The following is a 27,282-nucleotide window of genomic DNA, read 5'->3' as shown; positions in this document are numbered from 1 at the left end:
AATTGATGTTAGCAGGTATTCAGTAACGAAGCTTAACATTTGGTACGTGATGAAGAAACAGAATGAACAGAGGAGCTGTAAATAGAAAACAAATAAAAATTTGAACTTGTTAACATGTATTTTAATCTGTGCTGATCTCAACCTTAACTTTTGAAATGTATGGGACTTCCCAGCATGAAAAATGTAAAGAGGAGGAGAACTTATGTGAAAAAGGATCATCTTATCTGCTGTTGGGCAGTTAAATGCTGAATCTGCTGGATAAAAGCTGTAAAATAGTATTTACAAATGTCAGAAAATTGATGCTCTTTATTTTGACATTTCAGAAATTGATGAAGGGTTATGATCTGTTTTCAGATGCATGTGACATTGTGAAATAGAAATGGTGTTTTGCAAGTGCCTTTTGGTTTGGGTGACTTGTCTTTTGATACTGCCTTACATTTTAAAAATACAATTTGGACTGTGTCTGACTGGTATAGCAGCTATGCAGCTGTAGAATAGTTTCAGAGTTTCATAGTTGTTAGGGGCTGGAAGGGACCTTACAGATCATTAGGCAGGAAAGACTGGTGGGATTAGATGACCCCAGCAAGATGAATGTCAAGATGTTTTTTGAAGATCGCCAAGGTAGATGACTGTATCACCTCTGGGGGGAGCCTGTTTCAAACCCTTGGCACTCAACTTGTCAATAATTTTTTCCCTATGTCTAGTCTGAAGTGATCTTCAGTCAGTTTGTGCCCATTATTTCTTGTCCTCCTGTGGGGGCCTTGGTGAATAGTTGCTCCCTAAAGCATTAATGTACACCCCTGATATATTTATAGGCTGCCACCAAGTCCCCCCAGGTCTTCTCTTCTCCAGGCTAAACAATCCTAAGTCCCTCAGCCTCTCCTCGTACGTCTTGGTCTCCAGGCCTCTAATCAAGTGTGTGGCCTTCTTTTGGACTCTCTCAAGCTTTTCCACATCCTTCTTGAAGTGTTGCACCCACAACTGGACACAGTACTCCAGTTGTGGTCTCACCAGGGCTGAGTAGAGTGGGAGGATGACATCCTTTAGCCCAATTTAATGTTGTTTCAGAATTTTGAATTTGCCCAAGCATGTACTTGAGACTTTCAATTGGCTAAGATATAAATTTAACTTCAGATGGTTCTTCAAAGAAAGTAAAGAAAACAGTTGAGTCACAAAGGTTACAAAAGTTAAAACGATGCTAATTATTATTTTCAGAACCAGTGCCTAATTTAGACTCTCATTTTATTAATATTTGTTTCAGGTAGTTGCTATCCATGTCCAGAAACAGTAGATGTGAAATGCAATTGCAGCAAAACTGTTTTAAAGGTACCATGTGGCAGAGAACGTACCACCAAACCTCCCAGATGCAGAGAGTTGTGCAGGTTAGTAAAGAAGACAGACTTAAGGTACCAACCTGTGAGTAAGAGGATGAACAAAGGCAGTTATTGTGGAAGAGCTGATGTGCTGTAAATTTGCATTGTAGCTTACCTCTCATTAACTTGTTTGGGAAATATCATGAGTAGTACTGTAAGGAAGAGATCTTGTAATGCCTTGCAGAAGACTTTGACGGAGCAGGAAGGTAGAGATTTCAGGTGTAAACAAAGACATGTTCATAAAATGGTTACTGTGTATGTAGGGAAGACTGTGTTGCTGCCTTTAGATACCTTTGAAGTAGAGATCTCAAATCTTCATCTCAAAAATACTCATGATTAGTAGACTGATGTATCTGAAAAATGTGGACTACTGATAGTTTTCTTCTTGCTCAAAAACCAGCAAGATGTAGTATCAAAACAATTGTAAAACGCTCTAAATTATTGTGAATGAGTTAAAACTTGTATATGTTTAATATGGAATGGTTTGAAATCTTGTATCCTGGCAGAGGCAGGATTTGTGTAGAGTGTGGGGATGTGAATATACATTTGAACCAGCTCACTAGCAGGCCCATCTACAGACTGTCTTAACTCAGTTTTATTTGACCTCTTTCTTTAGCAGTTCAGGATTGGAAGGAAAAAGAATCTTGGCTCTTTGTCCGGTCATGTGTGACTGTATCTGTACTTTGGGTCTAAATGTAATAGGCATATGTCAACACACACAAATGCTCAATTAACGTAATTTGTTATTTCACAAAGTTGCATTCATTCTTGGATTTTTACTTCAGTCGGCTGCCTACCTGCCATCATCCTAGCCAAGAGAAACACAATTGTCACTTTGGCCCATGCCCTCCATGTCGTCAGCCCTGCCAGAAGGGATTAAAGTGTGGTCACTTTTGTCCTGTGTCTTGTCATGATGAAGCCCTTGTGAAGCAAACTGGCTTGGTAAGCATCTGATCTGGTTTAGCTGGGCATGTTAGTTGCTTTCTTCCCTTTGCTGACCAAACTAATTGTCTGCAAAGGTTCACATTGCGGTCACCTAAACAAGCTTTTGGGACCTTCTGCTTTAGCCACACTTAACCCAGAACTCATTTACAGCAACAACTTACATTTCCGATCTTTATATAATGGAAGATGTATGCAAGATGCAGGCACTTATGCTAGGGCCTCTAATGTGTTTCTTATATTGGTCATCTGAACACCTTAGGAAGAAAGATGCATTTGAGGATTGATGAGTGATTAAAGGTGCTATATAAAGCCATTTGGCTTTAGTTCCTATTCTTAGCTGTATCAGAAATGAAATTATAGGTCTCCTTTATATTGCCTTTCTGTTTAGTAAGTACAATTTTGTCAGTTAAGAGAAAAGTAGATTAATGAGACCAAATTAAACTTGGATCTTACCAAATGTTACAAATATTTTTAGCTAAGTAGATGGTTTTAGTTTTGTTAAAATTTCAAGTGATCTAATTCTTTAATAGATGGACATGCACTGTCTATTTTGTTCCTAGCATCAGCCTGTGGGACCTTGGGAACAGCCATCTGAACCAGCTTTTATTCAGACTGCATTACCTTGCCCCCCATGTCAGGTGCCTATACCTATGTAAGTATGAAAACAAATGTTGTTTGCATAGTGAATCAAGGGACAGTGAATCAAATTTGTTGCATGTGAATACACTGCTTTTTGTCATAGAAAATTTCATCAGAACCTTGTTTTATAGTCTTGTCTATTTTTTAATGAAAATAGAATATTCCCTGAAGGCAGAGAATTTCTTTTAGCGGCAGGCATTATAGAAATGTATGCTTAGTTTATCAAAGGGCTAATGGGAAATAAACATTTACGTGCACACAAATTACATTAGGAGAACATTAGGCTGTGAACTTAATCACTCAAAAGTAAGGAAATGCTGCCAGCAGCGATTTTTGGCTCCCTGCTTGTATATTGTAATAACTTTTTATTTCACAAATGCATATGCTTTTTTCCACAGGAACCTCTGCCTCATTCTGTGCACAGGTTGGATCGTGGTCATTTAATAAGCATCTATTTAACATGTTCTTTATTGTTTGGCAGGTGACCCCATGCTTCATTTTCTTAGCACACTATATAACCCCTATTTTGAAGAATCATTCATTTTCTCATGAGTTTTTCTGTGCTTCTCATCACTGTAGGATCTCAGTTGGGCTAACGTTGAGGAATGCATTTTGAAAACATCCTTGTGAGATGAAAGGGGATTATCTTATTTAAATTATCAACCCTAATTTTTCTATGATTCCATCTCTGTTCTCCAGATGGGGAAACGAAGGTGAAGAAAGATGATCAAATATATCCGTTAGTTTTGTGGGCTGATTTGGGGATGTTTAGGATGCACTCCTTTAGAATACGTGATGGGATGTCAGACTGAGTAATAGACAGGGGAAGGATCACTTTAGACATCCTTTGTTCAGTGCTCTCCGTCTAAAGCATCTGATTTTGCTATTGTTAGAGACAAGATACTGAGGTAGTGGACCATTCATCTGACCCAGTATGGCACTTCAGATTCCTATGATATTATAGCTAGCATTTCCTATGTTTCAGAAACAACTATTACTGGTTGTAGGTGCCTCTACATACTCCTGCATGTTAGTACTAAAAGTTGAGTCAAGCATTCAGAATCAGAAGCATACAATTAGTGACCACCTGTGAAAAGCTTGCTTTAAGTGACTTGCCTATAACTGTGTAGGAACTAGTAGGCAGTGATAGAATCTAGTTCTCAGAGGCAGTATTTATTTGAAGCTATCTTTAATCTTATGTCAATGTCAGGTCTTATTTCTAATGCATCTTCTCACTTCTGTAGTAAAGAATGCAAAGGTAATACAGAGAAAGTAATACTACAGAGCTCTGACCTAATGTCAGTGTAGATTGATCCTGTGCACTGAATGAGGTGAGAACCCTCTTGAAAAAACTATGTGATCATGTGACTAGATTGTATCCTTATTAATATATGCAAGGGAAATTTAAGGTTGTAGAGGCAGCCTTAATTCTGGATTTCCCTAACCTTCGAGCGCTCATCTTTGTAACCTTAGTACTGAACATGAAATATACTTTTAACACAGGATGTCACATACACACTAAGCCTAAGTTTTTAAAAAAGCAAACTGAACATCAAATATTCCATAGTGGTATCATATTGATACTCATATAGGTCATCATCAGGGCTGAAACCCTTTATATGCTCTCCATCCTCAATTTATGAGTGAATTGTTTGCAGTGGTGAGTTGCTATCCTTTATGTGGCCTAGAGCACTAGAAGAGGGTCAGATGCACCTTGTCAGTGGGCTTCTACAGTAGGGATGTGAAAAGTTAAATGATTAATCAGCAGCAGGTATGTCTGAACTGCCATATTCTGCTTTGTTACTAGTTAACCATTTAACGAACATAATTATAAGAGGTTAAATGGATAATTCTTTAAACAATATTTACCTTTTTATTCCACAGTGTATTTTTATAGATGTGTTTAGAAATGCTTGGCAGGTGCTGTTCTGTTGATGAAGCTCGGATATTTTGAACATGAGAGGCTAGGGAGAAGGTTGAGGAAAAATGTAGTACTACTCATTTTTATGGAAAGTTAAGGAGAGTATGGAAAATTACTGCCCAGTTAATGTAGAGTTGGAGTGATTTTTGTAGGCATGATGCTCCAGGAAATATGAGAGGTAAGGGTTTTTGTAATGTCTTTTATTGGACTAACTATAGTTGGGAGAGCTTTTTTGGGCATCAAGTGCCTTTCCTCAGGTCTAAGAAAAAGGCAGATGCAGGCTGAGCTAAAAATCAGAGGAAAGTCTCCATGCAAATGCAGAGCCTCTACACAGAGGACATTTGCTGCCTGAAAGCTTGTGTAACAGATCTTCCGACTATACAGGTGGTCCAAAAAATTCACAAAAACCTTGCCTCTTGCCCAGTTAACTTAGTTTTGTTAATTATTACACTTATTTCAGCACTTGCATCCAAAATCTTTATCTTTATTCAGGCCAGACTTTCATTATTCCATTATGAATTTGTTAGAGTCATGTTTGTGCTAGTAACACTGGGATTGGAAAGACCAAGATACTGACTTGGGGGGTTAGAACATTTAGGAGGTGTCTTAATTGGCCATGCTACAAGAGCGACTTAGATGTGGACTTGTATTCTGACCAGCGTGTTTTTCCTGGTGAGAATATTGCTGAAAGGAAAAGTTAGGAAAGAATTAAAGTAGCTGCATTAAGGCACATCTTTACTAAAATGTATGGTCACTCTGACTGATGTAGGTAATATCTAGGGAGGTTTCTGCGTCTGAGTGACTGTTAAATTTTGAGATAATTGGAATGAGATACAAAAATTTTGTGCATCAATGATGGAAGCATTCTGAATTTGGCTCACATTTATGAATTGATTGATATTTTTCTGCAGTAAAACACTGATACTGTTTTAGTGTATGTCTGCACTAGGGGTGGGCAGTTATGTTGGGCAGAGGATCACTTACTGAGTTTTGGCAAGCCATCGAGGGCTGCATGACAGGCAACCCAGGGCAGATTAATATTAATTTTCTAAATTTTTTAGGGGCCCTGTGGGCTGGATAGAATGGCCTGGTGGGCCGCATCCAGCTGCATTTTACCCACCCCCGATCTACACAGTACAGTTTAGTGTTGGCCAGATGTACACCAGCTACATCTGTGCATGCTAGCTCCTGAACCAGAAGCAGTGTAGTTACTCAGAAAAGTTGAGCTGCTTAGCTGAGTGCAACAGAATGCCTTTACAGTGGTGCTACTTTCTGATTGGGCACTAGCATGTACTGAGCTAGTTCAGGTTTGATTATGGGAATTGAACATGCATCTTTGGATACTTATTACTTTAAGGAGTGTATTTTAAATGCTTTTTTGGTTTTCTCTCTTTTTTTCCCCCTTTTCAGGGAGTGTTTTGGGCAGCATGAGGTGAGTCAGAGAGATGATTATGACACTTAAATATGAAATGCATCTTATTTTGTTTTGATTCTTTAAAACGGGACTATCCAACATGCAGCTCATGACCCTTGTGCAGCTGGTGAGTGGTTAACTTGTGGCCTGCAGCCTCTTATCAGCTGCCGCTTCTTCCACCCCTACCTATGCTGCTGTATTTCTGAGCTTTCCCTCCTTCCTCTGGCTTCTGTTTTTCTTGCCCTGGAGGCAGAGCTTATTCAGCCCATGTTCTGGGGAAATCCACGTGGCAGGTGGTGGGCCTAGGAAGTTTGCATAGCATGTGTTTCCTTCATTTTCCTCCACAGTACCTGATTTTTTGAGAAGATGGGGCAACCCTGTTTTAAGAGATTAAAAAAAAACCAAACTCTAAAGAGAAATATTAATGTGGCATATTTTGGCAAAAACAAATATTTTGATTTTAATTGGGTGTATATTATAATCCATGAAGTGCTTTTATATGAGTGCTGTTAGTTATTTTAGGACAATATTAAAGCACCATAGTAGAAAATATACAATATTGATCAAACAATCTACAAATGAATAAAGTTTAAACTCTTGACTCATGAAAACACATTTTATATATCTTGGTCTTTTGATGAAATGCTTGGGTTACTGTAGCAGGGTTGTCTGGCCCTTTATGAAGGAGCAGACAGCCCTGTTGTAGAAATCCAGCTGTAGCTGGTTAAGTAATGAGGGAGTATTCCCACTAGCAATTAAAACCCCAGAGGAGCGAGCAGAGGGGGCAAGCTGTAGGAAGGAGCAGTTTGTGGCCAGGAGGCAGACTAGAACCCTTATAAGCTTGCTACCAGGAACAGGCAAGAACAGAAGGTCCTCTCCTACCACCTGGAGAAGGGCTGAAAAATTTGTTTGCTTGCTTGCTTAGTACAAGGACTGTGTTTACTGAGGAGCTCCCAAGAAAGCAAAGCCAGCACTCTAGTCCAGAGGTATGCCAACCCACTTACAATTATCAAGTGTATTTGATTGCATATTGTCTGGTTCATTTAACTTGGAACTTTGTTTTTGTCCTGCTACGTAAGCAATGCTACCTTTCTCTTTATCTTGTACTTCTCTGGATAACTGCTATCCCTTCCCTTTTCTTAGAATAGGGGTGTTGAGAAAGTAAGTCCTTATGTTTCATTGATGTTGTGTTTTTGTTGCAGGCTTTACCAATTTGTACGACTGCTTTTGGACAAATTTGTTCAATAACAAGAGACTCTATAAAATGAGAAAATTGAGATTTTAAATTTTTAGGTTAGCTGTCATAATTTGGGGGACTCTGCATAAACTGTGCAAGGAAATTGTTAAAAAAATTTCTTTTTTTTTAAATTGCTGCTCTGGGCTGTCTGCAGTTTTGTTTTTCTGATATGCTGGTACTCCAGCACCTCACAAGGTAGACATTGTGGGTTTTTCAGTACTCTGGCCAAAAACATTGCCTACCGCTGCTCTAGTAATAGTGACATTCAGGTCACAAGGGAGTGCTGACTATAGCCCAGGCTAAAATAAGCCACAATGAGCATTGGAGTGATGGGTGTCTTTGTATTGAAATGCTTTGTATGCATTTGTACCATATACTCTTGTGGATGAAATCTGCACTCTTGCAACCAGCAGAGTGCAGTGTTTTCTTTTGGCAATAACTTAAACTTTGAAATGGTTCACAGAAAGAGGAGAAAGTAGACTGTTATCTGGAATATCACTTTTTGTATTTCTGATGTATATTAATACATTAAATATTCAGATGAGTTATTTTTGGAATTTAAAGAAATACACTTGATGGCTGTATTTGTAATATTTTGCTATCACGCTAGCATCCATCAGCAGTAGAAACTCAAATCCAATCTACCGGTGTCATTCAGAACACATAAGTTCTTTCTAGCTCATGCTTTAGCACCTTATTATTATTGTACCAATGTGTTTTTCAAGTAAAAATTAAAAACAAAACAACCGCCCCACATACTGTAGATTCTTTGCCTCTTTAAATAAATGATGCCTCCCCCCAGATGTGTAAGAAAGATGATGAAAAATTGTTTGACAGTTGCATGCTTGTGCTATCAAAACTACATCTTTCATATTTAGGATTTAAGTGATTATTTTTATTTGGATGTTAAGCTCTAGTATAGATGCTTTTTTTTAATTTCAATTTAGCACTTCCTTTATAATTATTTGAGGAACTGGTGTGTATATACTTTGCATATTTTTGCATATATGTAGTAAATACTCCAATCAGTTGGGACAGCCAATTTTACCAGTATTACTTCCAAATGATATGAATACGGCAATATCAGAGTCTGAAGTTTAAATTAAGATTTCCTCTGGGCTATAATGGAATATTAGTCTAAACATTTGCAACTTTGTTCTTAGTGTTACCTTTTAAATTATTTAATTTCCTATAATTTTTATGTCTTAAAATACATGAAGAACAATTAACAGATTTTTCATGTTGAGGCTTATAGAAAAGCCCAAAGTTGAATTCCAATTTTAATTGTCAGGTTATACTCTAGTAATAAAATCACCTAACAAATAATAGTTGCCAGCCAAAATCAAAGCTCTTATGCCTTGTTGTTTGCTTTTAACTTTGGATTGGTATAAAAATTCATATCTCATAGGTGTAGCATGACGTATGTGTTGTCTAAGGTCATTTGATGGTTGAATCTGGAAAATTAATAACAGTTTGTTCGGAGTCTGTCCTTTTGGGATGCATTAATTAAAGTCTGCATGCTGCAAATGGAAACAAAGCCAAGAATACCTTTAACCGGAGTATCGTATCTCATATATCTTGCATATTTGGTGCCTGTTATACTTCCTGGTGTTAAATGGCTTGACCTTTAATTTTCATTCCAGACTTGGTTTAGAAGTTTCATATATGTCTTCAGATAGATTTAATTTGTCAATTACTTTGGTTACATTAATATTTGAATAGTCCATATGTCAGTCAACATAATTTCAAAATGCTATCATAGTATTTCAGTGACACACATTTAATCAAGGTTTAAAGATGTGCTTTATTCCTTCAAGGCATTTGTTTGGCTTTTCAGAAAGTGCCAAAATTATAAGGGTTTAATTGTCACTGTCTAAATTTGTCATAACCAGGGATCCTGGTTTTCTCTGTTTAAAAAACAGCGAATTCTCTAATCAAATATCCCAATTTTTTTTTGTTAAAAAAACCCCAAATCCAGGTTTTTCCATGATTGAAATGAAATGCCACTATATATAGATATCAGCTGAACATGTTTTATTGATATACTTACAATTTTAAAGCAATTTGGGAGCCTACCAATGCTTCAATCGTTATAGATTTCATAGACATTAGGGCCGGAAGGGACCTCGGAAGATCATTGAGTCCAGCCCCCCGCCCAAAGGGCAGGAAGTCAGCTGGGGTCATAGGATCCCAGCAAGATAAGCATCCAATTTGTTCTTGAAGGTGTTCAATGTAGGTGCTTGAACTACCTCCGATGGCAGGCTGTTCAAGACCTTGGGGGCTCGAACAGCAAAGAATTTCTTCCTTATGCCCAGCCTGAAACAGTCTTGCAGGATTTTATAACCCTTTTGCCTCGTCATCCCCTGGGGCACTCTGGTGAACAAATGTTCCCCCAGGAACTGGTGGCCACCCCGATAAGCTTATAGGTGGCCATCAGATCACCACTGAGCCTGCGCTTTTCCAGGCTAAAGAGCCCCATGGCTCTCAGCCTGTCATAGTAAGTTCTGTTTTCCTGACTTCTGATCATGCGCGTGGCTCTTCTCTGGACTCTCTCAAGCTTCTCCACATCCTTTTTGAATTGTGGAGCCCAAAATTGGATGCAGTACTCCAGCTGCGACCTCACCAAGGCCGAGTACAAGGGGAGAATGATGTCCCGGGATTTGCTTGAGAAGCATCTGTGGATGCAAGCCAGCATTTTGGTCGCTTTAGTAGCCGCAGCATCATATTGCAGGCTCATGTTCATCTTGTGGTCAATGATGACCCCAAGTCTCTTTCTTTCATAGTGCTAGCCAGTGTATCGCTGCCGAGCCTATAAGGATGCTTCAGGTTTTTCTTCCCAAGGTGGAGAACCTTGCATTTTTCAGGTTAAACACCATGAGGTTCTCGTCTGCCCATTTGCTGAGCCTGTCCAGGTCAGCCTGGATCACCCTCCTGTCTTCTGGCGTGGATGCTTTGCCCCAAAGTTTGGTGTCATCGGCGAACTTGGCCAGTCCACTTCTGAGTCCAATGTCCACATCATTAATGAAGATGTTGAACAATATGGGTCCAAGGACAGAGCCTTGGGAAACCCCACTGGTCACAGGACGCCATGATGAGTGACTGCTATCAATTACTACCCTCTGGGTCCAACCATGGAGCCAGTTTCCCAGCCAGCGGATCATGGTGGACCCAAGGCCACAATTGTCCAGTTTCGCCAAGAGGTGATCATGGGATACCAGATTGAGGGCTTTTTTGAAGTCAAGATATATGACATCAATCCTTTCTCCCTTGTCCAGGTGATAGGTCACCTGGTCATAGGAGGAAATGAGATTGATCAAGCAAGACCTACCCGCAACAAACCTGTGCTGGCTATTCCTTAGGATGTTTGTGTTGGCCAGTCCATTAAGGATGGCCTATTTAATAAACTTTTCTAAGATCTTCCCCGGGATAGAAGTTATAATAAATTAAATTTTAAATACCTATATATTTTGGCATTTGATTCTTGGTTTTTTTATCATGGAAAATTAGAGCTCCTCCTGCTTCCTTCGCTCACCAGTGCACAGGTCCAGTTGTTGCTGTCCCCCACACAGTTTCATGGTGCTGAGCAGCCTTGATATATCAGTATCCTGTCCCTGCCTGTACTGGTGCCTCTCACTCCCAAGCCACAGCCCCCCCAGCCCTGCCAGTGCTCATCACTCCCATCCCACATGCTTGCTGGTGCCCCTCACTCCCTACCTGCAGCCCCCTGCCCCTCCCCAGCCTCATTGGAAGGGGTCTCAAACTGCCCCCCCAACCCTGCCTGGTCTCTCAAATACTCCTTTGGGGGTGGCAGGGAGGGAGTTGGAGGGACTCCTTTGGGGTGGCACAGGGAGCTGGTACCCATTCTTTTGGGGACAGGGGTGGCTGCACACAGTCAGAATATGGTGCCCAGTTGGGGAGGGGGCTGTGGCCAGGCTGCTTGGTACCGTGTGCGAGCTCCAGCCCAGGCCAGGGAGTGTCACAGACATTCCCTTCTCCTCCCTCCAGCCAGGGCCAGACTTGGTCTGCTACTACCTACACGAATGGCAGCCACCATGGGCAGAACAGAGACCGCCTAGAGCCCCTCTCCCTCCTCCAGCTGCTGTCAGAATGAACTGGGCCAGAGCCACACTTGGCTTCATGCTGCTCTTCCAGTCCTTCCCACCGCACTGCACCACACCGTGCCCAGGCCCAGCCAGTGTTGTGGGGCAGTGTGTGGTGCACCAGTTGTTGCTTGTGTCACAAAGCTCCATGTCTCCCCCCAAGGACTCCCACCCCCTTCCCCTGCTGTGGAGCTGGGCTTGCCAGTGGTACCAAGTGCTGCCTCAGTCCCCCTGCCCTGCTGTAGCCCCCTTGCCTGGACTTACTTCCCCCAGTGCCAGCAGGCACCCCCCATACACCTCTGCCCTCCAGACTGTCCTGAAGCCCTGGCCCTCCAACTCCTGCCCCTGTCCCCCCATAGCATCCAGCTGCTGGGGCTGCTCCAACCACCCGGCATGGCTGTATGCTGGCCACTGCATGTGCACACACATGCAGTTCCTCCTGCCTCCAGTCACTCTCCTCCTGCTGCCCCCAGGCCCAAGCAGCCCCTTTCAGGCTGGAAGCTGCCAGCCTGCAAAGGAAAACCTACAGTTTCCTGCAGTTTTCTCCTTTAATGAGAGAAAAATCTGTGTTTTGCTGTTTATCTGTGGTTGTAACTAGAGATTTATGCAGGTTACTTGAACACATCTTTTAAAAATTGATGGTCCAGTTTTTGGTTTTTCAGTTCGTTAAACATTAAAAACAGTAAATAACTACTAAAAGTGTTTTATTTGTTTTTTAAGTTAGCTTTTATTTCAGTAATGGGTATTTCAGAGTCCAGTTTTTCCTGTAAAATATAGTTATTCTTAATGTTTTTTTCTTCCTGTATGAACAAAAACAACCATGCTTTTATTCATAGTTCATGTGAAACTATTCTGGATCTTTAGGTCTTATGCCCTAGCATATTGCTTCTCCCTTAGTATTCAATTTTTAGTAAATCGTCTAAAGACAGTTTACAAAGGCAAAGAAAGTATCGTTCTGAAAAGCCTTTGTTTGTTAGTTCTTCTATGCCATCTTTAAAAAAAAAAAGTGATTTTTTTTTTCTTTTTCTTTACCTTGAATTACTTTTACTCTGATATGGAGTTCCATCTACTTACTTAACATTAACTGGATACTACTGTTAAAAACCCTCTTCTGTTGCTTACATACTTTGTTACACTTAGTATTTACTCTTCCCGCATATTTTTGCATTTGATTTTACTTCCAGGTCCAGGCAAGTCTTTTAGATGCTCTGCTGCAGCTATCAAATCTGCTTTCCATGTAGGGAAGATGGGGATGAGCTTCTGAAATTGAAAGTCTTACTCCTTTCTTTTTAGTCCGATTATTCTGCCATTTACTTCTGGTAGATCTTTATTTAAAATACAGGGCTTTGCTGTTTTCTGTACCCAACCGTTTTCTAGAAACAACCTCCCGCTCTCATCAGCTTTCTTCTTTTTATATTCCATCAGCTTCCTTGAAGCTATAAACTTTTAAGCATCATCCTTGCAACAGTAGAAGTGAGGTTATCTTCCAGCCATTAGAGTGTTTCTGTGGCAGAATGCTTTCTTTAAGCTGTTCTGTTTCTTGTCCTGGGCCATTAACTTGTACCCAACATTAAGCAGAGCATTCCTCATTTTCATAGATCATGGGAAAGCTGGGGCTGAAAGGGACCTCATACGGTCATCTAGCCCAGTCCCATGCCCATGGCAGAATCGTCCCTGATTAAACCATCCCAGGCAAAGGCCTGCTTTTGAAATTTTTTCAGAGATGGAGATTCCACAACTTTTGTAGGTAGCCTGCTCCAGTGTTTGACTGCCCTCATAGTCAGAAATTTATTTCTAATTTCAAACCCAAATTACCTCTGCTACAGTTTGTGACCATTGTTCTTACTTCTTTCCTCTGCAGCCACAGAGAAAAGTCTGTCTCCATCCTCCTTATAATCACCTCTCAGGTATTTGAAGACTGTGGCTGCTTACAGTTGGACCTGGCTTGCCGAAGGTCTGTATAGATAGGGCGCTTCAGCAGGGCTTTTATGGCACTTTTATCTAATTATGTAATTGCTGATTGAATCAGCCTTAGTTAAAAGCACCAAAAATCCCTGCTGAAGCACCTGATCTATATAGACACTGCAGAGCCAGTTGTAACTAACAAGCTGCTGCTTCCCATAAAGCCTTTTTTGGAAGGGTCCTGTTCCCCACTGTGTCTGTCAGCACCCTGTGTTCAGATCTCCCCCCCAAGTCTGTTCTCCAGACTACAGAACCTAGTTCTTTTAACCTTTCTTCATAAGTCATGCTTCTTAGGTCTGTAATATTTTTTGTTCACTCTCTCTTGGACTTCTAATCTGTCCACATTTTTTCTTCATGTGTAGAGCTCAAAACTGGCCACAGTGTGGCCTCTTCAGTGTGGAACAGAGCAGAGGAAACACTTCCTTTGATTTGCAAGAGACACGCTTATTAATACAACCCAGTATGATGATGGCTTTTTTGTAATGAGCATGCCATTGGCTCATATTCCGTTTATTATCCACTGTAACCACCAGGTCCTTCTCCACAGTACTACAGCCTAGCTAGTCCTTTCCTTGTCTGTATTTGTGCATGCAATTATGTTGTCCCAACTGCAGGCCTCTGGATTTGTCTTTGCTGAATTTAATCTAATTGATCTTGTACCATTTCTCCAATTTATCCAGCTCATTCTGGATTCTGTCTCTGCCCTCCTGATTGTCTGCAACTCTACCCAGCTTGGTGCCTGTTATGATCCCATAAACTTTTGTGGCATTTGTGGGATGTCTTGCATGTTTTCTTGAGGTTTTTTGTTTTGTTTTTAACTTGATATGGCATGTGTGATCTCAGAGGATAAGTGGTGTTAAGCGGTATTCAACCATGTCATCCTTATGTTTATATGCATTCTAGTACTTGATATAAAAGGCATTTCTTGTATGTTATATGTGCATAATATGATATGATTCTCAAGTCTTGCTCCCTAAATGATGAGTTTCATTTGCTTGGGAGAGGCTCAAAGCCTAACAGATGGAAGAATAGTAATCACTGAGAACTAGCACCCCACATGGTTGTTAAATGGCAAGGCAAATGGACCCTTGTGGATTTGCTGTGAGGAAGGGGAGCCAGGCCCTCCAGACAATAACAGATTTACATCTTAAGCAGAGACCTAACCGTGAACCAGGCATGACTTGCTCTTGGTGAATCCAAGTTGGCTGTTCCTGATCACCTCCTTCCCCTCTCGGTGCTTTCCTTGTTTAGAATGTCTTCAGTTCTGTCTCCAATCTGCCCAGATTTCAGAGTCACATAAAGATTCTGCAAGCACCATTTTACACACAGTTGAAATCGTATTTGGGGGTGGGACTAGAGACCCTAGTTGTTTGGGGTGGGACTTTCATAGGACCTGAAACGCATCTAAATGAAGAGAGGGAGATTTATAAATGTTAGGGTCAGAAGAGACCTCAACAGATCATCGAGTCCGACCCCCTGCATAGGCAGGAAAGAGTGCTGGGTTCAGATGACCCCAGCCAGATGCCTATCTAACCTTCTCTTGAAGACCCCCAGGGTAGGGGAAAGCACCACCTCCCTTGGGAGCCCATTCCAGATTTTGGCCACTCTAACTGTGAAGAAGTTCTTTTTAATGTCCAGTCTAAATCTGCTCTTTGCTAGCTTATGACCATTATTTCTTGTAAACCCCAGGGGTGCCTTGGTGAGTAGAGCCTCACCAATTCCGTTCTGTGCCCCCATGATGAATTTATAGGCAGCCACAAAGTCGCCTCTCAACCTCTCTCTCTGTAGGTCTTGGCCTGCAAGCCCTTAACCATATGAGTGGCCCTTCTCTAGACCCTCTCCAGGTTATCCACATCCCTCTTGAAGTGTGGCGCCCAAAACTGGACGCAGTATTCCAACTGCAGTCTGACCAGTGCCCGATAGAGGGGAAGTATCACCTCCTTGGTTCTGTTTGTCATGCATCTGCTGATGCATGATAAAGTGCAGTTAGCTTTGCTGATGACTTCGTCACACTGACGACTCATGTTCATTTTGGAGTCCATTAGGATTCCAAGATCCCTTTCCGCTTCTGTGCTGCCGAGCAGGTCACTTCCTAGGCAGTAGGTGTGCTGGACATTTTTCCTCCCTAGGTGCAGCACTTTGGATTTCTCCTTGTTAAATTGCATTCTATTGTTTTCTGCTCATTTGTCCAACCTGTCCAGGTCTACCTGTAGTTGTTCCGTGCCCTCTGGTGTGTCCACCTCTCCCCACAGTGGTAGTTAGCTGTGTTAGTCTGAAGTCAGGCATAGGGCAGGGCATGGTGGAACCTTAGAAACTTAACTAGTAGGGATGTGCAAAGCTCGATTCGATGGCTGAATCGCCGAACCAAGTCAGGAGACACTTTGATCTTGCTGAATTGAATTGGAACCCTCAATCGATTTGGAAAGATTCAATGATTTGGATATAGACATAGCTTTAAATGTTTTTTCTTCATACCTCAAGGTATCAAGCAGCTCATGAATGCTGTGATGCTGGGGCAGATGGAGTGTGGGGGAGTCCCCAGCACACTCAACAGCAGGCTGGAAGTGGACCAGCAGCACTTCTAGTCCACTTCTTGGTCTGCCAGAGAGCATGAAGGGCCCTCCCCCACCGCCCCTTGGCTCACTGGCTGGTGCCTCCTGGGTCTGGGGAAGCTTCTGGTCCACTTCTGGGTCTGCCTGGGTGTGTGGGGGGCCCCCCAAGCGCACTCCTGTGGGATGCTCCATCCACCCCCCCATCTCAGCATTCATGAGCCATGCCTGGTACCTCAAGGTATGTAGAAAAAACATTTAAAGGTGTGTTTATGGCCGAATTGCAGATTCTCTGAATCAGCATCAAATCTTCAGATTCGGATTTGGCTGAATCGAATTGGGGCAGCAATCCGAAGCAAGTAATCGAAACACTGTCCCTGATTTGGGCCGAATCCGAATTGAATATGGCCCATTTCGCCACACCCCTATTAACTAGTTCAGCTAGGCATAATCTTTCATAAGTTATAACCTACTTTGTCTGCTAACATTTGATGAGTAGGCTGTTTCCCATGAAAGCCTGATCCTCTCTGAACCATTTATTCTCTAATGTGCCCCCTCCCTCTGCCCCCCACCACATAAGTTAATAGATATGATTTACAATTTGAGTGCTTAGGGTCTAGAACAGAATCCTTTCAGAGGTGGTACAATCGCCTACCCTGGAGATCTTTAAAAAATAACTTGACCTATACCTTACTGGGGTCATCTGACCCCGGCAGTCTTTCCTGCCGAAGTGCAGGAGGGCTGAACCCGATGATCTTGTGAGGTCCCTTCCAGCCCCTAACATGTATGAATTTATAACAGAATATAAACTTCATGATCCTTAGCTGTTATATCCTTGACAAAAGTGGTGATTGAAAGTTGTCTGTGTTGTACAAACAAAAGTTGTATGCATGAAGTGACCATTACTCTTCAGTTCTTAGTGGATAGGTAACAGTGTTGCAGAGTGTTGTGCATGGACATATTGTGTTTGCAAAGACAAGAATTTGGTAAGCTCAAATTCTAATTCTATAGCCATATTGCTGACCTGTTGAATGTGGGTGAGCACGTTTGTTTCATTTTCTCTATGGTGTTGTACACTTCACAATTCTGTGTTTTTACATATTACTGGCTTCAGTGATATATACGTGTGTAAGAAGATTCTGTAGTTTAATTCTAGAACTGGGCCAGACTTAGATATGACTGCACTTCTAACATTCGTGCCAAGGTACAGTAACAATTAACTTTGTAATAGCTGTGAAGGAAGGCAATATGGAGTTCAGTTTGTAGGAGTAGTGGTTTTTTGGGGTTTCAATATCTGAGAAAAATAGATGGAGTGTTTTATTAGAAGCAAGCCATTCGGATGTAATATACATCGGATATGGGCATAATTTTGTCACCCATACAAAGAAATTTGATTTTGAACTTTTTCCTATGTTAGAGCTTTTTGACAAAAATGTGAAGAGATCAAAATTCTGCATGTTAAAGTCACTTATTTTTTTCCTTTTTTAAACCTTTTAGGTGAGTCCATTACCATGTCACTCTGTAGGACCCTACTCCTGTAAAAGATTTTGTGGACGGCTCCTTGACTGTCGAAATCATACTTGCTTGAAAGAATGTCATAAAGTTACCAGTGTAAATGGTAACACTGACAAGCAGAAGGTAAGGTGTGTGTACTGGGGGAAGTTCCCTTTTTATTGCATTTTCATGGTTTTGATTGAAGATCCCAGTGGACTTTCTGTTCCCACTTTCCTATTTTAACTTTAAGTAAGTCATTTAAAACTTTGGCCTTGAACAAGCATTCATTTCTGGTGGTGGAAACTTTTGAGAAATTTCTACCATTAGAAATCTTGTCCAGGAGAGGGAGCAGTGCAGCCAGTTGCGCCTCTCCTCCTCTTACTCCCTATCCCCACCCCCTTGTTCTCCACACCTTCCCCAGACAAGGATGATTCACAGTCTAGGGAAGCATGAGGAGCATTGCCCCACTGCTCTAGTCCTTTTCTGGACCAGACCGGGAGGGAAGTATATAGGTATTCATTTTTATGAGAGAGTTTTTCTCAAGGGAAATCTCTCAAGTGTCTTGTTTCCCCCCAGGAGAAATTGAATGAAGACTTCTATATTTGTATTTTCTCCTGGGAGAGTGGTGATTCTCCTGGTAGAAACATAATGCCTGTATGTGGCCCTTTTTTAATTCTATTGAATTATATGTTTTGCAAAATTTAGGCTGTGTTATTTCCTGTTGTTAACATTTAAAAGAGTAATTTAGGGTATTTTCACTAAAGAATCTTTTGACCTTGGAGGAAGATTGTAAAAATCAAAAATCTTTTATTTGAACACATTTCTGTTGGTATCAAGCTGGTTATTGTACTTTATCTTACAAGTAATAATTTACCAATGTGAGCCAGACTTAAACTCATGAGCCATCCACACATGGGTCAGTCAGTTTTAAAATAACACCTAGTTACACTGGTGAAAATGTGTGGAGGTCGGGCCTGTGTTTCACTAGTCCAACTTCGAATTGATCTTTTGGTGAGAAGTCCAGTCATTGACTTCACATTATCAACTACATTTTAACGTAGGTTTGTGAGGTGGAAGGTATAGACATAAAAACAACTTACTGCAGAGTGAAAAAGGAGTGGGGGAGCTTTACCATGCATCACCTGTTCCTTAGTCTGAATGTATTTACATGTGATGCATGGTAAAGCCCCATCGTTTTTTACTCCATGTTCATGTCTTTAGGTCCATCTCAAATATTCTACCTGCCAGCAGATGGGGAGTGCCATTTAGGAAATATACAATGTAGAGTGCTCTTTTTTGATGGCTAGCTAGAGGCAATAAGAAGAAACCTCTATGCTAGGTGCCAGCTTCTGAAAATAATAGAAGTAAATACATCCATTCCTTTGTCAATTGGATGTTGTTAAACAATAAGTGAGTTTTCATTAATCTTTCATAATGCAGTTTAAGAGATTTTAGAATTATATTAATGTAAAAGTTTGACAACATAATGACACTCTTTCTAAATGTAAAAATTGAATGTGTGAATGAAAGCAATACTGATCTTTTTTTTGTTTTGCTTTATATCTGTCTCTAGCTACCATTCAGTAATGAGATTTATCTTTACCATTGAAACCACTGTTTCCTTGACTCTGTGCTCAAGTTGATTAGAATTTGCTAAGTAAATAACCCTACTGGAATAATTTTTAAACCTAGTTACAGCAGTCACAAGAAAAAGTATTTAACCTTTAAGGATTATTCTCCAGGTCTCAAACAGAGTCTTTTTGTCCTAGTCCTAAACAGCACATTTTAATCTAATAATATTATTGGTGTATGCACATTCAGTTAATGTAATATTTTTTTCTTCCAAAATGGATTAAAATTCTATTGAGAAAGAGATTACAAATGGTGTAGGATATCAGTAATTCATTTCTCAGGTTTATTTTTTAAATCATTCTTGACCCTCAGCATACATATTTTGTTCTATCTAGCAGATTAAACTAAACTACAGATTTAACAAGCCAGCCTTTTTTAAAAAAAGGAAAGAAAAATATGCAAGGAACGTATTCTGTAACTGAACAATACCTTCCCATTACAAATTTAAGTTTTCTTCACATTTTGCTGGGGAGACGTATAGTGTAAATCTGTTCTGTTCTATGCTTTAACATGCTTTGATTAAGTTATGAAACTGTCTTCATTATGCTTCCAGTTGCTTCTGGCTTTCTGGAAATGGAATTTTTTTGGGTGACAATTTTTGCTTAACCAAAACTGGCACTTTAAAAGAAACTTCAGCAAAAACAGATTAGCTATGTATGAACAGGATGAAATACAGCTTTTACTATTTAAAAGGAGAAAAAAATGTTATGTGCCTAGTTGTGCAGTCATAAAGTGTAAGCTGCATAGAGTTGAAATTTTTCATGGAAATAGCCCTAATGGAAGAGCGACGCACACACTTCTGCTTTGACCAATTTATGAATAGTTGAGAATTGGGCTGTGATCATGTGCAAAAAATATTTGTGCTGTGCTCTTTGAAGTTCCAGTGATGAGTCAGGTCTGCTTATCTGTGTGAATCTGGTCTCAGGATTGGGGCCTGAAAAATTTCCAGAACGATGCATGTATGTATTTAATTTTGCTTTGCAGTGAACTGTCCTGTAGACTAGGGCTGGGAACTTTACTGGTATTCTTGAATATAGACTAGAATACTGGGCTAAGGCAAGTTCTTAGTGGGTGCATCTACTCGTGCAGTTAATGCGAAGCAATACACTCTGAAGCAGTTTGAGCCAGAGTAAACTGCTCCCAGGCAGAGTTTCTACATGTGCGCCTGGGACAGCAGCAATTTGAGCTGAGGCAGAGCAGGCCCCTGGCTGGCTAGGCTGACTGGGAGCAATTTACATCCCTGGTCAGCATCTACACGTGCATTTCAGTGCAGTAAATAGTTCCTCATAATACAGTATTGTCCCTGACGGTGCTTACAGCATAATTCATTAGTTTACTGTGTTGTAACACTGGTGCACTTGTAGACGTTGACTCTGCTGCAGAGTTAAGTAGTCTAATTACAGTAAAGCTCAGGCTGGGAGATCCTTATCTCCCAGTGCTGGCACTGTGGTTGTGGAGCTGGCACTGGGAGCTTCCTGCTGGTGGGGCTGGGGAACCTGTTCCTCACCCAGTTGCATGATCGTGGAGCTGAGCAGGGAACAGGCTGTCCAGCCTCTGCCCTACAATCACTCAGAACTGTCCCCATTGGGGCAGGTCCCAGCCACATGCCCTGATCAGGCGATTGAGGCACAGGGCTTGGAAAGAACTGCAGGTGTGGGGCAGGTCCTAGCCCTCTGCCCTGATTTGCCAGTGAGGCAGCTAGGTGGTAGGGGTTCCTCACCCAGCTGAGGGCTTGCTGCTAGCTGCCCCACTGGTAAATAGGGGCAGGAGGCTGGGACCTGCCCCTCCCCTGCAGTTCTTTCCAAATCTCTTGTCCCTGATCAGGGAGCTGGGGGCAGGAGCTCCTTCCTTCCCGGGCAGGGGGATGTTGTCTCCTACCCCAGCAGCAGGCAGCTGCCTGGGGGCAGGGAGCAGGGTCCCAGCCCTGGCCAGGAGACAGCTGTCTCCTGGTTCAGTGCTCCCTGCCAGCCCCTGGGCTAGCACCCCCATTAAAGAGCCCCAGGAGTTTGTTGCCATTAGCAGAAAATCTGCTTCTGCTTCCCTGGACTTGTGGACTCCTGCCCAGGAGCATTTGCTCACAAGTAGTTTACTCACAAGTGAACTACTCCTGGATCCAGTACATGTATAGACGCCCAGTGGGTATGTCTGCATGTTCATTAATTTACTGTTGCTTAATAGCATGGGTTTTGCCTGGCAACTAACGACGCAGTAGCCTAATAACACTGCAGTAGTGTCTCATGTAGATACACCCAGTATCTTTTAAAATGTAGCACTAAGTCAGTATTTACCAGGCTGTTATGCAAATCAGTGTGTGAATACAGAACTGAAACTACAGCAAGTGGTTATGCGTGTATTTGAAGCTTTTGTAGAAAATAAATGTAATGTATTTCAGACTGTTGTGTCATGATAATCTTTATTGTTGGAGAATGGAAGTTAAATGTTATAGTTGTAATCTAAATTATGCCACCCCCTGACTTATTACTTTTAACATTGTAACCAGGGAAATTTAAAGTAGTTCTTCGTATGGAATGAATTAGTAAGCTGAGCAGGAGTTATCCAGAGTGTTAACATTGAAGTGGACTTTTTTTTGTCTAGGAGGGGATATAGGACTGTCTTTGACCTCCCACTCATGGCATTCCTTCAATTCTTTTCTTTAAAGCATAGTTTAGTATTTATTTTTCTGAAGGGCTAACTGGCTGAAGAAAAGCAAATGGCCTTGTTCATGTGCTCTGTCTTTTTCTCAAGTTTCTTTTTCTAAATATGAGAGTCAACCAGTGTTGTCCAATCAGCAGACATCTACTGCTTAGTGAAAATTGTTGTTGTTTTAGGCAGGTCCAGAATGTCTGCAGTGTGAAGAGGAGTGTAGCAAACCACGACCACCTGGCTGTCCTCACCGATGTATCTTGCCATGTCATCCTGGGGAGTGTCCACCGTGTATCCAAATGCTGAAAATAAAGTGTCACTGCAAACTCTTAAACCTGTATATTGAGTGCATGTAAGTAGATAACGCTTGGAATCAGTTCTGAAAACAGATATTGCTACTTGCTTGCAGGAAGCATTTGTAATGCATTTTTTCTTTTAACTTCATTTGAAGGCTACATAATCAGTAAGAGGTCCTTTTAAAAAAAGCAGCATTACAAATATCACTTTAGTTTCAGTACTTTCAAATCTGATTCACTATCACGGTTTAATATAGTGGTATTCAGGCTCTCATTTTGTGTTAAAGACACGATTTCTATGGTTGAATTTTTGACACAAATGGATGTTATTGTCTTGCAAAGTTTTAGGATACATGTGTTTATACAAAAATACCAGTATTGATAAAGACCTTTTTAAAACTAAAGTTCTGTAATAAGTTCCTTATGCTATATACAAATATAAACTTGTGAGAGAACCTCCTTTTTGAACTTTTTCCATTTTTAAGACATTGACATTTTTCTTAGAAAACTTGAAAGATTTCATTTACTACGATCATAGGTATGATCACTCTCGAGTCACAGCCTTCCAGTATGAGATGGTCTACTCCCATTAGACTTCAACCAGTGACATGTTCTGTCTTCTGTGCAGCATGAATGGGGAAGCAGAGCCTTTACTTGCCTATTCATTTGTGACTGCTGGCTGATGAATTTCCTTTGGTTGCTCCCCTGAGCTGTTCACCTCTTTGGTTGAGCTGTTTTTTATTATTTATTTATTGTTTGTTATTTGACTGGTAGTAATTTGAATTCACAAAGTATCTTTAGAGTTTATTGATTAAGTTATCTTTTTACCAGATTTTATTAATATAGGGTGATGGTATGGACTTATTTGAGTTTTATCTCCACCTTTGTGTATCTCATTCATTCAACATACATATATCTGGTCATCCCGTTAGTGCTGTTTTTCATATTCTGTATCTGAAGCCAATAAGGGTTTTCTTGAAGCGGGCCTGAGAGGGCTTGGAGACTATTCAGATTTAATTGTATTAATTTTTTGCTGTAACCTAGCTTGTGCAAAACTTATATTATTTTTTGCTGGGATGTTACAGTGAGGGACAATCTATGTCATGGATTTTGTGCTTAGAGAAGGAACTGGCTCCCGGGGGTTTTGGGTTTTTTTGTTCATTTGCATCTGTAGTATTGTTTTTTTCAAAACAGGCCAAATTCTCCTACTTCAAATTTTTACTTATTTGGGGTGGTTTTTTGTTTTGAAATAGATTTTGTCCAGCTGGCTTTTTTTTTTTTACTTCAGTGAGGCTTTTCTGTGTTGCTGTCTCCAGGTCATCAAGAGATTTATTGCTGTCCTTTTTAAAAAGAAAAAAAAACCCCTCAAAATCTTCTGGTTGCTTGCTCTATGGTCCCACATATTGTTTCAAGATTTTCAGCTTGCTGTCAGAGTAAGAAAGAAGAACCTGAAGGTTAGAGTTGCCCCATCCTTCTTACCATTTTACAGGAGCAGGAGGTGAAATACGGTGCACAGATTTATTCTTTGTTTTCTTTTTGGCTTTTCCAGAAGCTGTTTAGTGTTTAGTAATGAGAACTGTGATAACTTTAAGGAAGGAAGAATTACTTATCTTATAATTCTTCTTTGAAGATAACTTCTCAATTTTACTTGCTAGCTTAAGTGCTTTTTGGGGATGCTCTTATTATATGGTGTATTTGTTGAGACTGTTTCTACAGAAATAGCATTATCCTTAGTTTAGCTCCCTGTAGGGTTAAGCTTTTATCTTAGCCTATGCTTGTACTTGAACTTTTTGCTCAGGAAAAGGAAATGGCACTTGAAGGAACCAGTGGACTGTTTAATTCAAGCCACAGACAGAATGTAACACTTGTTAATGCATGGTGGAGCAGTCCTCAGAAGTCATTAGCATGGAGGTTTCCAGCTTATGTCATGCTGGGAATTTATGACCCTTCTGGAGTAAACTTGCAAAGAAATAGAAATAAAAAAAAATCTATTCCATCTCATTGGGTGCTCCCACCTGTTAGTTACTATACTGTTGTCCATAGTTATTTTGTGTCTGACAGCCTTTTAAATGGTTGAGTCATTCTTCAGTAAGACACAAAAATAGGTCCAACTTTTAATTTACTGACCTTAAAGTATCTCCAGAATTATTATGGGAGTATGTTAGGTATACAAACATCAGTCAGGTGTTTTAAAATACAGATATAGTAAGTATATTAGGAGGAAAGAATCATACAATTATGATATTCATTTAGCGACTTAACCTTGATTACAGTGAGGTAACAGGTAGAGGGCAGCATGTAAAGTAAATCCTGTAAGTAGCAGTAACTTTTTAAAAGAAATTATGTAGTTTCATATCTTTATTATTTTATTTTATTGATGTTGTTGTTGGTTTTTGTTTTTGTTTTGTTTTTGTTTTTGGGCTTTAAATAATTTTCTTGGGCTTGTAACTTTTGATTTAGAGATCATTAACTTTTTATATTATTACTGGTATGAATTGCTCATGTCTAATTATTTGGTACTAATATTATAGTCCCTGTTGTGCCAATTCTGTTTCTTTCTTTTTTATTAAATAAGAAGACCAGATGAAATAGCTGTAAAAGAAAATTAGGCTCTTTTGAATTGTAATCAGTCAAGTTCCACTAGAACATATTGCAGAGTTGTAATTATCGAGGTTTGTAGAAACTTTTTCAAAGACATTAGAACCACAAGGAACAAATACAGTCATCTAGTTTGAACCTCCTTTGTAACATAAGTAATAAGACCTCTTGCAGCAAGTGCTGCATCAAGCCTATTAACTTCTGGTTGAGGAACAAGATGTCTTTTTAGAAAGACATCCAGTTTTGATTCTTCCAGTACTGCTTATGGTTGGAGACCAGACTGTGACTGCCCCTTTATTAGCTAAGTCTTTCGTTTTCTTTATGAAAGTATTTAGTTGGTTCTGCGTGCATATGTGTGTTTAGCATTAGTTTAGGTCGGGGTGGGCAAAATACAGCCCATGGGCTGGATCCAGCCCACAGCAGATCTTTGTCCAACCACAAGGAGTCCTTCAGTCCCCTGGCACAGGCACCATCCAGCTGTGGGGCATCCTGCCACCCTTGGACATGCAGCAAAGGGCACGCTGCTTTTCTAGGCAGCCCAGGTGGCAGGTGGCTCCTTCTAGCTGCTGCCACCGCTGGCCTTAGCCCTGTGGTACCAATGGGGACCCACGCTGCAAAGCCCCAACCCCATGTGCTCCTCGCCTGCTTTGGGCTCAGTACTAGGCTCAGCACAACAGTGTGGGACAAGCTGCTGCTCAGTGCAGGGTAAAAGTGGCCCCTCCCCCTCCCATTGCTGGCACTTCCTGTTACATCCGCCTGGTGCCCATGCGAGGTTGCCCTGCATCTGTGCTGTGTTAGTGCCACCTCTGGGCCCAGAGCAGGTGTGGGGTGTGTGGGGTTGGGGCTGTGCAGTGCAGGTCCATGCTGATACTGCATGGCTGTGGCTGGCGGCAGCTGGAAGGAGCCACCACTGCCTGGGCTACCTAGAAAGTCAGTCCAGCTGTGGAGCTGCCCCAGCCCCACTGCGTGCCCAGGAGGTGGCAGGACACATCATGGATTAGCAGCATGGGTGGGCCAGGTCAGGGCCATACTCTGGTTCCAGCTAATCTGCTCTGGTGGGGGGGAGTCTGGAGTAGTTGTGAGGCACACTGGGGCTGTGCGCTGCTGGCGGCGGCAAGGAGATGCTTAATGGTGTGCAGGCTTTGGGCTGTGGCAGGGTGGCAGTGGCAGGTACTGACTGGTTCAGGGGGGTGTGTGCAGGGTGTCCCATGCACACCCCCCACCTGCAAACCTTCCCCACAACCACACCCTCTCCCACACACAATCACACACCCCACAAACACCGCACCCACTAACAGCATCCTCCACACGCACCCCCTTGCCCACCCCCACACACATGTGCCTCTGGGGGGAGCTCTGCTCACTGCTACATACCCAAGGTCCCTCCCTCTCCACAAACCCCATACCCAGCCACACACACATTCCCACAAACACTCCACCCACAAATCCTTCATACCCATCCACCCACATCCACACACACACACACAGAGCCCCCCAGCCCTCCACACTCCCCTACAATGTACAAGAATAAGATTTCCTTTTGAACTATTATACAATCACCTCTATATTCACCACACAAGCACACACAAATCAGGACAAAATAATATTAAAGTATGTTATTGGCCACATTTGAATTTTTAGTATACAATTTATTTTTTTTCTAGTGCCAAGATGGTGAACCCCCTTCCCAAAAGCAGTACTTCTGGGGGCAAGGGGAGGGACTTCTGGTGGCAAAAGTCAGGGGTTAGGGGGCAGGATTTGCGATCCCAAGGGTGGGGCTACCCTTGCAGCCCTTGATAGCTTGCCAGAACTCATTAAGCAGCCCTCCACCCAAAATAATTGCATACCCCTGGTTTAGGTCAAGGGTATCAAACACATTTAGCCCTGTGAGCTATATGACACATGTGGGTCCTGTCTCTGGGCTGGGTCAGGCTCATAGACCAATCCTGTATCCTGTGTGGGGCCAGTCTGAGACCCACAGGCAGCATCGGGGACCAGGTCCACCCTGAGAACAGCCCTGGTTTAGATGTTTGAGAAATGTAGCTCTGTACCTTACCATTCACCAGTTTGATTTTCTTTTTTAAGAGATAAAAAGGCAGTTGTCTAATACTACAGGCAGCTTTGAAGTAAAAGAAAAAAACTCGAATAACCCACCTACTGTCAGCTACTGACACAAAGCATGTCTTTTTATTCAATACTTGTACCCTTCTCCTATAGAGATCTCTGGGATAAACTGTTTTCTTGCTCTGTTCTCCCTCCCCCTGCTCTCCTCTCACTTCCCCCCAGTAGAGATTGCCATAAATTGTGCTGGAAGTGCCCCCTGCAGTGGTTCCTTTAATATTTTTCATTTTGCTGCTTGCTTCCCTCCTTGCTCCTGATCGGTGGAGGGGCCCTGCTGATTAATGAGGAAGCAAAATCTGTGGCATATTTAAAACCTCCACCAACCGGGCAGTGAGGAGCAAGAAGTGAAATGGGAAGA

The 27,282-nt window shown here is 41.5% G+C and overlaps 1 protein-coding gene across 2 annotated transcripts in view; it reads left to right on the top strand.

Annotated features, from left to right (window-relative positions):
• Nucleotides 1-27,282, top strand: part of NFXL1 (nuclear transcription factor, X-box binding like 1) — an 85,402-nt gene that overhangs the window by 20,421 nt on the left and 37,699 nt on the right. For both annotated transcript variants that reach the window (XR_016440703.1, XM_090035882.1), the window contains exons 12-17: nt 1,262-1,382; nt 2,159-2,315; nt 2,879-2,970; nt 6,289-6,310; nt 17,638-17,778; nt 22,095-22,261. Coding sequence is in view for 1 of the 2 variants with exons in the window: in XM_090035882.1 (XP_089892008.1) it covers nt 1,262-1,382; nt 2,159-2,315; nt 2,879-2,970; nt 6,289-6,310; nt 17,638-17,778; nt 22,095-22,261 (700 nt within the window). In the remaining variant the exon portion in view is untranslated. The remainder of the gene's footprint in view (nt 1-1,261; nt 1,383-2,158; nt 2,316-2,878; nt 2,971-6,288; nt 6,311-17,637; nt 17,779-22,094; nt 22,262-27,282) is intronic.

The sequence above is a fragment of the Crocodylus siamensis genome, chromosome 2, assembly GCF_052110815.1.
Source record: "Crocodylus siamensis isolate JL-2025a chromosome 2, ASM5211081v1, whole genome shotgun sequence".
Lineage (NCBI taxonomy): Eukaryota > Metazoa > Chordata > Crocodylia > Crocodylidae > Crocodylus > Crocodylus siamensis.
This window is presented reverse-complemented; position numbering and strand designations above follow the sequence as displayed.